Source organism: Poromitra crassiceps, assembly GCF_964638095.1.
Source record: "Poromitra crassiceps genome assembly, chromosome: 30".
Lineage (NCBI taxonomy): Eukaryota > Metazoa > Chordata > Actinopteri > Beryciformes > Melamphaidae > Poromitra > Poromitra crassiceps.
This window is the reverse complement of record NC_139652.1, coordinates 10,276,690-10,286,706: the sequence shown is the minus strand read 5'-3', so window position 1 is coordinate 10,286,706 and position 10,017 is coordinate 10,276,690. Positions and strand designations below refer to the sequence as shown.

The window sequence follows — 10,017 nt, the reverse complement described above, 5'->3', positions numbered from 1 at the left end:
GAGTGAGGTGAAGGTAAGGCTTAGCCAGCTCAGAGGTGTGAGTGAGGTGAAGGTAAGGCTTAGCCAGCTCAGAGGTGTGAGTGAGGTGAAGGTAAGGCTTAGCCAGCTCAGAGGTGTGAGTGAGGTGAAGGTAAGGCTTAGCCAGCTCAGAGGTGTGAGTGAGGTGAAGGTAAGCCTTAGCCAGCTCAGAGGTGTGAGTGAGGTGAAGGTAAGCCTTAGCCAGCTCAGAGGTGTGAGTGAGGTGAAGGTAAGCCTTAGCCAGCTCAGAGGTGTGAGTGAGGTGAAGGTAAGGCTTAGCCAGCTCAGAGGTGTGAGTGAGGCGAAGGTAAGGCTTAGCCAGCTCAGAGGTGTGAGGTGAAGGTAAGGCTTAGCCAGCTCAGAGGTGTGAGTGAGGTGAAGGTAAGGCTTAGCCAGCTCAGAGGTGTGAGTGAGGTGAAGGTAAGCCTTAGCCAGCTCAGAGGTGTGAGTGAGGTGAAGGTAAGGCTTAGCCAGCTCAGAGGTGTGAGTGAGGTGAAGGTAAGCCTTAGCCAGCTCAGAGGTGTGAGTGAGGTGAAGGTAAGGCTTAGCCAGCTCAGAGGTGTGAGTGAGGTGAAGGTAAGGCTTAGCCAGCTCAGAGGTGTGAGTGAGGTGAAGGTAAGGCTTAGCCAGCTCAGAGGTGTGAGTGAGGTGAAGGTAAGGCTTAGCCAGCTCAGAGGTGTGAGTGAGGTGAAGGTAAGGCTTAGCCAGCTCAGAGGTGTGAGTGAGGTGAAGGTAAGGCTTAGCCAGCTCAGAGGTGTGAGTGAGGTGAAGGTAAGGCTTAGCCAGCTCAGAGGTGTGAGTGAGGTGAAGGTAAGGCTTAGCCAGCTCAGAGGTGTGAGTGAGGTGAAGGTAAGGCTTAGCCAGCTCAGAGGTGTGAGTGAGGTGAAGGTAAGGCTTAGCCAGCTCAGAGGTGTGAGTGAGGTGAAGGTAAGGCTTAGCCAGCTCAGAGGTGTGAGGTGAAGGTAAGGCTTAGCCAGCTCAGAGGTGTGAGTGAGGTGAAGGTAAGGCTTAGCCAGCTCAGAGGTGTGAGTGAGGTGAAGGTAAGGCTTAGCCAGCTCAGAGGTGTGAGTGAGGTGAAGGTAAGGCTTAGCCAGCTCAGAGGTGTGAGTGAGGTGAAGGTAAGGCTTAGCCAGCTCAGAGGTGTGAGTGAGGTGAAGGTAAGGCTTAGCCAGCTCAGAGGTGTGAGTGAGGTGAAGGTAAGGCTTAGCCAGCTCAGAGGTGTGAGTGAGGTGAAGGTAAGGCTTAGCCAGCTCAGAGGTGTGAGTGAGGTGAAGGTAAGCCTTAGCCAGCTCAGAGGTGTGAGTGAGGTGAAGGTAAGCCTTAGCCAGCTCAGAGGTGTGAGTGAGGCGAAGGTAAGGCTTAGCCAGCTCAGAGGTGTGAGGTGAAGGTAAGGCTTAGCCAGCTCAGAGGTGTGAGGTGAAGGTAAGGCTTAGCCAGCTCAGAGGTGTGAGTGAGGTGAAGGTAAGGCTTAGTCAGCTCAGAGGTGTGAGTGAGGTGAAGGTAAGCCTTAGCCAGCTCAGAGGTGTGAGTGAGGTGAAGGTAAGACTTAGTCAGCTCAGAGGTGTGAGTGAGGTGAAGGTAAGGCTTAGCCAGCTCAGAGGTGTGAGTGAGGTGAAGGTAAGGCTTAGCCAGCTCAGAGGTGTGAGTGAGGTGAAGGTAAGCCTTAGCCAGCTCAGAGGTGTGAGTGAGGTGAAGGTAAGGCTTAGCCAGCTCAGAGGTGTGAGTGAGGTGAAGGTAAGGCTTAGCCAGCTCAGAGGTGTGAGTGAGGTGAAGGTAAGGCTTAGCCAGCTCAGAGGTGTGAGTGAGGTGAAGGTAAGGCTTAGCCAGCTCAGAGGTGTGAGTGAGGTGAAGGTAAGGCTTAGCCAGCTCAGAGGTGTGAGTGAGGTGAAGGTAAGCCTTAGCCAGCTCAGAGGTGTGAGTGAGGTGAAGGTAAGGCTTAGCCAGCTCAGAGGTGTGAGTGAGGTGAAGGTAAGGCTTAGCCAGCTCAGAGGTGTGAGTGAGGTGAAGGTAAGGCTTAGCCAGCTCAGAGGTGTGAGTGAGGTGAAGGTAAGGCTTAGCCAGCTCAGAGGTGTGAGTGAGGCGAAGGTAAGGCTTAGCCAGCTCAGAGGTGTGAGTGAGGCGAAGGTAAGGCTTAGCCAGCTCAGAGGTGTGAGTGAGGCGAAGGTAAGGCTTAGCCAGCTCAGAGGTGTGAGTGAGGCGAAGGTAAGGCTTAGCCAGCTCAGAGGTGTGAGTGAGGTGAAGGTAAGGCTTAGCCAGCTCAGAGGTGTGAGTGAGGTGAAGGTAAGGCTTAGTCAGCTCAGAGGTGTGAGTGAGGTGAAGGTAAGGCTTAGCCAGCTCAGAGGTGTGAGTGAGGTGAAGGTAAGGCTTAGCCAGCTCAGAGGTGTGAGTGAGGTGAAGGTAAGCCTTAGCCAGCTCAGAGGTGTGAGTGAGGTGAAGGTAAGGCTTAGCCAGCTCAGAGGTGTGAGTGAGGTGAAGGTAAGGCTTAGCCAGCTCAGAGGTGTGAGTGAGGTGAAGGTAAGGCTTAGCCAGCTCAGAGGTGTGAGTGAGGTGAAGGTAAGGCTTAGCCAGCTCAGAGGTGTGAGTGAGGTGAAGGTAAGGCTTAGCCAGCTCAGAGGTGTGAGTGAGGTGAAGGTAAGGCTTAGCCAGCTCAGAGGTGTGAGTGAGGCGAAGGTAAGGCTTAGCCAGCTCAGAGGTGTGAGTGAGGCGAAGGTAAGGCTTAGCCAGCTCAGAGGTGTGAGTGAGGCGAAGGTAAGGCTTAGTCAGCTCAGAGGTGTGAGTGAGGTGAAGGTAAGCCTTAGTCAGCTCAGAGGTGTGAGTGAGGTGAAGGTAAGGCTTAGCCAGCTCAGAGGTGTGAGTGAGGCGAAGGTAAGGCTTAGCCAGCTCAGAGGTGTGAGTGAGGCGAAGGTAAGGCTTAGCCAGCTCAGAGGTGTGAGTGAGGTGAAGGTAAGGCTTAGTCAGCTCAGAGGTGTGAGTGAGGTGAAGGTAAGGCTTAGTCAGCTCAGAGGTGTGAGTGAGGTGAAGGTAAGGCTTAGCCAGCTCAGAGGTGTGAGTGAGGTGAAGGTAAGGCTTAGCCAGCTCAGAGGTGTGAGTGAGGTGAAGGTAAGGCTTAGCCAGCTCAGAGGTGTGAGTGAGGCGAAGGTAAGGCTTAGCCAGCTCAGAGGTGTGAGTGAGGTGAAGGTAAGCCTTAGCCAGCTCAGAGGTGTGAGTGAGGTGAAGGTAAGGCTTAGCCAGCTCAGAGGTGTGAGTGAGGTGAAGGTAAGGCTTAGCCAGCTCTGAGGTGTGAGTGAGGTGAAGATAAGGCTTAGCCAGCTCAGAGGTGTGAGTGAGCTGAAGATAAGCCCTAGCCAGCTCAGAGGTGTGAGTGCTTTGGAATGGGAGCTGCAGGGTGAGCTGGAAAGTGGAAATCACGAGCACACTATGTTCACACTGCACGCGAGCAGCTTGAGAGCCCCATCCGTTGCCACAGGGCCAGTCATTTTCTATGAGATAAATTGGCTGATGCTGATTGCGGTCGCTCCGTTTCCATGCTGATGGGAAATGACAGACTTTGAACTACATTTCCCACAGGCAGCCAGCCAATCACATACTGGCTTCGCTGCAGTATACTGTACTGCACCTATCTGCAAGTCTACCTACATCAGCAGGATAGTCATGTGGTACCGTGGTTCAAGAAGTTATATTTTCCCCTTCATATCCACCCGTCCCACTTCATTCTATTGTTCTTTCCTATCAGTCTGTATCAAGTAGGCTTACACGGCACGTACAGTATCACGCCCATGTGGTTGCTAATGGTTAAAATGCATAGCAACTGCAGTCCTACTGTACCTACAGTTCATTTAAATTATTTTAATTCAGCAACTGCAGTGGGTGGGTGCATGCAGAAAAATGCTGACTTTCACTTTAATGCTTTAATGACAGTTACACAGTACAGGACACTAGGCACTGGACCAAATGTAACTGGGTCACACATAGAATAAAGACAAACTTCAATGGAGAAATATTAATACCAGGGAGTCAATTTGAATTTGGCAAGCTCATATCAAACCATTTAATAATAATAAAAAAACAAGCGCAAATTTGAAATAGCTGTGGCAGAGCCGACCCTACTCTGCTGCTACCACCCTGCATTTCAAAATCCCCCACCGCCCCCTTTTAGCCAATTGGCATTTGGCATGAACCCAAACACACATCTTCACACGCACACACATTTGACCTCCATGCCAAATTTCAGCCTCCTAGGCCGAAAAAACTAGCCTGGTAAACCGCCCGTCACGTGAACTCACATTGCATTTGGTTCTCCGTGACGGTCTGGACCTGCACAGGCAGTTAAGATGATTGGTCGAGCCGGCATGGCCCGACGAATCAGAGGCGGCCGTAGGCGGGCTCTGGCTCGTCTGGGCAAGTAGTGGGTACATGGTCTTTGTAGTTCTTTTCACTCATCAGCATGGCTGCCGCCGCGGAAGTGACAGGCAGTGAATGAAATTGAATGTAACATTCCCAATTCTATGTATTAAATTCTAAAAAACGACCCTCAACATTTGGGAAGGCTAAGCCACACAACTAGTTCGTTATAATCTAACTAAATGCTTCGAAGGTGACTTTACGACCGCGAGGACTCAATCAATGAATACCACGGAGATCATCCACAGGCACCTTCCGCGATCTGATTGGTTGAAGTTAACACCCACCAGCGGTGATAGACAGATGGGTCATCCAATCACCTGCCAAGTAGCTTGGACAAGTGCCCGCCTCCGTCAGCGGGTCTGGTGACTTCAAACCCAGATCGACTGGTTTAGTGAAACCTATGTGGAGCTATACCGTCCATCTGGCAGCGTCAGGTTACGAAAAAACTGTCATGTGCCCCAATATTTGTTGAATGCATGAATTCAAAGGTGACTGCCTTCCAGTCACGGTCCCCGATGTGTGTCTCAGGAAGCTGAATCGGAATTAGGAAAACTTTACTTTGAGTTGGGAAACTACCAATATGGCAGCATTGGCAGCGCTGACATGGGTGCTACAAAGTAGTAAGTACAACTAGGACAAGCAAAAAAAAACATAAATGACAGAGGTGTAAAGTACGACTAATTCGATAGATACCCCTCAATTAGGGATGCACATTTTCCGCAAATTCCAAACTCGAGCATTGGTAACGTTAACAATCAATCAATCGATTAATTGTACCGTAAATTCCGGACTATAAGGCGCACCGGTATATAAGCCGCGGGACCAAAATTGACTATTTTTTTCTTATATAAGCCGCACCGGTCTATAAGCCGCGGGTGTTTTGATGTTTAATTACCATATGAAAGGGTTCGTGCACAGAGAGGAATGTCGGGAAAGAGATGGCTGTTTGGGGAAGCTCCCATTTATTAACATTTCAACAAAACAAAACAAAAGTCAGGTCACTAATCCCCAGACAAAATCACACAACAATAGGCTATATGTGCAGCAAACGGCTGTAACCAGAGAAGTCAAGTCACTAATCCTCGTCTTCCTCTTCTTCCTGCGTACTGAAACCACCAAAGTCCTCATCTTCAGTGTTGGAAACGAACAGGTTCAGGGTGGCTTCGTCAACCACTCTCCTCTCTCCTTCATTGTCACTCAAAACCAACGAACTCCTCTTCGTCACTGTCGGCATCGAACAGCCTCTGAAGCCTCTGACGGCCCTCAGCGCCAGCTGTGGCGGCGTCATCCTCTTCATCCCGCAGCAGTCCAGCGTTTTGGAACCCGTTGGTGATTGTGGATGTTTTCACACTCCTATAATATTCCGTGATCTTCCTTTGTGTGAATTCGCCGAAGTTTGTGATTTTCTCCTGGTAGTCGGGAGGGAGTTGTTCAGTAGTTCTTGCCCGGACGGACAGTCCCTTTCATCTCATGAATCGGAAGCACCAAGATGGGCCACCTATGAAATGTTCAATTTTCATTTCGGTGGCGACTGTTTTGGCCTTCAGTCGGATCTGCACCGTGGAAACGCCTCGGCCGTCTGCTCTCTGGGTCAACACCCAATCTTCAAGGGAATCTTCAAGTTCGGGCCATCTGCTTTTATGACCTCTGAAGGACTTTTTGGTCTTCTTGCACTGAGACAGTTCCTCCTGCTGCACCGTCCAACGCCTCACCATTGACTCATCGATGCCCAGGTTACGCGCGGCTGCTCTGTTTCCCTCTTTTAATGCGAGATTGACTGCTTTCAACTTGAAAGCTGCGTCGTGTGAATTTCTGCGTACCTTCCCCATGGTAAGTGAGAGTGTTGCTTCTACTGCTCGTCTTGTTGTGAATATTCCTTGATCTTCCTTTGTGTGAATTCGCCGAAGTTTGTGATTCTCTCCTGGTAGTCGGGGGAGGGAGTTGTTGCCCGAGTGGCCGTTTGCTTACCGTAATTACCATATGTAAGTGGTCACGCACAGAGGGGATTGTCGGGAAAGAGATGGCTGTTTGAGGAAGCTCCCATTTACCGTATTACCGTAACATTTCAACAAAACAACATAACACAACACCACCGTTGTTTATTTTTACAGTGCACACAGTGTCCGCGGTGTGGTGAAAAGAGGGCAAGAGAGGAAATTAAAACAGAAGTGGATTTATAGTTAGAAAGAGTGCTAAAAAAGAGAGATTTTATTTGTATTTTTTTTTTTTTTTCTGAAAAAATCCATAGATAAGCCGCACCGTTATATAAGCCGCAGGGGCCAAAAAACGGGAAAAAAGCCGCGGCTTATAGTCCGGAATTTACGGTAATTAAAAATACAAAAAATTTCAAACCATAACAAATGTGTTTTTTCCTCAATGAAACGTTTATTTATGCAGCAGCAAATTATTGTATATTTCTCACAGCATTGCATAGCATAGCCTACGGTTTGAAACACATAAAAACGTGGAGGCATAACTTTTTAGACATGTCAACATTTGCCCAGAATCCCCGTCACGCCCGCAGGGGCTCACTTACCCACGCAGATTGTGACGCGAGGTTACTCCAGGCGAGCCAATTTATCAGAATGAACACTGTTCTCCTTGAACAGCATCTTATGACTTGTCTGAAAAGGGCTATAGTGATGTAGCCGAGTGTCCGGGTCTGCCTATTACTTACACTTTGTTAATAAAACAATAAACTTGAGTCAGGCTGTAACGTTATAACACGTTTCCACATTTATTCTCAGTTAGCTCCTAGCGTTAGCACTTAGCACACACCGGCTCTGTGGTCAACAACAAAGTCCCCCACTTCCTATTGTACGGCAACTCTCGAGGGGACAAACACAGAGCCTCGCATACACGCTGAACAGTCTGTTACAGTGATATCATTGCGCCCTCTGGAGGATCATTGAAAAATTATTTGAAAACACCATTTAATGCACGTTGCTTTTATGTTTTGTTTTGATCGAGTCATTTTTCTTTGCTCAAGTAAATCCTTAACAAGCAATTAATCGAGTTTCGATTAATTGTGTGCATCCCTTGAGTCAGTCCAGAGTGTGTGTGTGTGTGTGTGTGTGTGTGTGTGTGCGTGCGTGCGTGTGTGTGTGTGCGTGCGTGCGTGCGCGTGCACGCGCGCGTGTGTGTGTGTCCACTGTCCAGCCAAAACAATCTTTTGTCTTCTAATGTAGCCGGTTAACTCAGCGGGCTAGTCTCGCATGTTAATTGTAGCAGCAGACACATTGAAGTTTCCATAGTCTCTCTGCTCTAACACATTGAACAGCGTTGATTTCTTTGATGATATTATGGTAAAGATCAGAGCCTCGGGGAGTGTAGCTCCCCTAGTGCTGGCTCCCCTGTTGCGACACATCATTGCAGCTGATTGCTCTCTCGCCCACAGTCTGATGGTTCCCATGTAGCGTGAAGCCTGTTAATTGGCAAACGGGGCCATTTTGAAGCCATGGATCCTTCTTGGCATTCCCTGCTTTCACTCCAATGATGAGGTCATAGTTGGTCGTCGTTCGTTATTCCATTAATTGGCCCCGAGTAGAATGCATAGTGTGTAATGTGTCTGCAAGCAAGCCAGCTCAGTGTCTGTCTGTGCATTCAGGATCAAACCCATCCCTCATACTGTAATCTCTCTCATGTTACACTGAGACTGACTCTCTCTCTCTCTCTCTCTCTCTCTCTCTCTCTCCCTCTCCCTCTCCCTCTCTCTCTCTCTCTCCCTCTCTCCCTCTCTCTCTCTCTCTCTCTCTCTCTCTCTCTCTCTCTCTCTCTCTCTCTCTCTCTCTCTCCCTCTCCTCTCTCTCTCCCTCTCTCTCTCTCTCTCTCTCCCTCCCTCTCTCTCTCTCTCTCTCTCTCCCTCTCTCTCTCCCTCTCTCTCTCTCTCTCTCTCTCTCTCTCTCTCTCTCTCTCTCTCTCTCTCTCTCTCTCCTGTCTTTGTACTCAGCCTGTAAGGACTCGGCTGTGGACTTGGTACTTCAAGGGAAATCCTTGTTCATAGGAGGTTTATCTGTACGGGACAGGACAGGACAGGACAGGACGCTCTTCATCTGTCTGCGGAAGAGGAGGTGTGAAGTGGAGAAAAAGGAAGAGAGACTTTGGCCTATATCGCATTTCTCCACTTTCCCCTTCTCCATCTTGTATATATTTGAAACGGCTTTTATAACCAACAAGTGTGGTATGGAATCTCGGACTAACCATTTTTAAAGGTTCTTTTACCTAAATGAATGTTTTATAACAAGCGGCAAACTGAAATTATAATAGTCTTAATACTCAATGTTGTAAAAAAAAAAAAAGTTTTGTGTGATGTATAAATACATCATATTTTATGAATGCTTTGTGTAAATATTTATGCAGATTTGTAACTTATTTTTTTATACCATCAAATCCTAGTGTACTGTGGATTTGTGTTGAGGTTTTTTGACAAAAACCGTATTTGCTGTGATAATCTATGTGGACTGTCACTTACAGCGGGCATTGGACGTTCCTAGTTGTCGTAATGGTGTTTTAAATGAATGAAGTCTTATCAAGTTGTCCTATTTATACTTGCTGAATTCAGTGCTGCTGACACTGTGGATGATGGTGATGGGGAAGCCAGTCATATAGGATGCAGTGCATATTGTTACACAGCAATACCTTGGTAATTACAGTAAGTGCGCTCCTACACAGCTTGTCGTCTGCACATCTGGAAGTAGTACAGCTGAGCATGACTCTGACATTTCAACACACACACTCTGACCTCTGACTAAAGCAGTGTTAACCACACCCACTTAACCCCCCCCCCACCCCTCTGAATACGCTACCTAACATGAACTGTGTATTAGAGCCCGACTCATACTGGATTTTTGGGGCCAATACTGATATTATGGAGTAAAAGAAAAATCTGATATCGATATATTGGCCGATATTCTTATATATATATATATTTATATTACTTTTCTTTTGCAATGATCCCTCAAATATCAAACATATGACTTGATATATGTAATGTAGGCGGGATATTTTACAGTTTCACAATCAACTTCATGACATCAATGCAATGAAACAGTAAAATGAACTGGGAATTTAATAATGATAAATAACTAGAAATACAAAAACACAAATGGAACAAATATTTTATATATAACTTGAGTTAAGAAATATGATTAAATATACACAACATGCTGTCTATAACTTAGAAATAAAAAAATATCTACCAATATATTGGTTATCGAGCAATATCGGTCTACTATGTATTATTGTTGTTTACAGTACCTCAAGCATTTATGTTGTTAAGATATTTGTGTTTTCTAATGTATGTTGTCACTGTCGGAACTGGAATACTGTCTTTGTAATAAAACTGATGAAGCAACGGATATTTTGCAGCATGCAGGGTGTTGGACATGGATAATGATGCCAGGTGTTTTCCACCATGCTTAGAATGATATGCCGAGGAAAGGGGTATGAATTACAGTAGGGTTGGCACGATGGATGATGACATCGACCTCTCAGCCTTCTACATCGGACCATCGTGATGTCCATCTACGTAATCGATAGTAATGACCATAGGCGGAGTTTGACTTTTAGGTTTGGGGGGGCCACTTCTGCAGGAGA

At 47.4% G+C, this 10,017-nt stretch overlaps 1 protein-coding gene across 2 annotated transcripts in view; it reads left to right on the top strand.

Annotated features, from left to right (window-relative positions):
* Positions 1-9,715, top strand: part of aebp2 (AE binding protein 2) — a 56,672-nt gene extending 46,957 nt beyond the window's left edge. For both annotated transcript variants that reach the window (XM_083662915.1, XM_083662914.1), the window contains one exon: positions 8,372-9,715. In XM_083662915.1, the coding sequence (XP_083519041.1) occupies positions 8,372-8,378 (7 nt within the window). In that variant the 3' untranslated portion in view covers positions 8,379-9,715. The remainder of the gene's footprint in view (positions 1-8,371) is intronic.
* Positions 9,716-10,017: the final 302 nt, after the last annotated feature.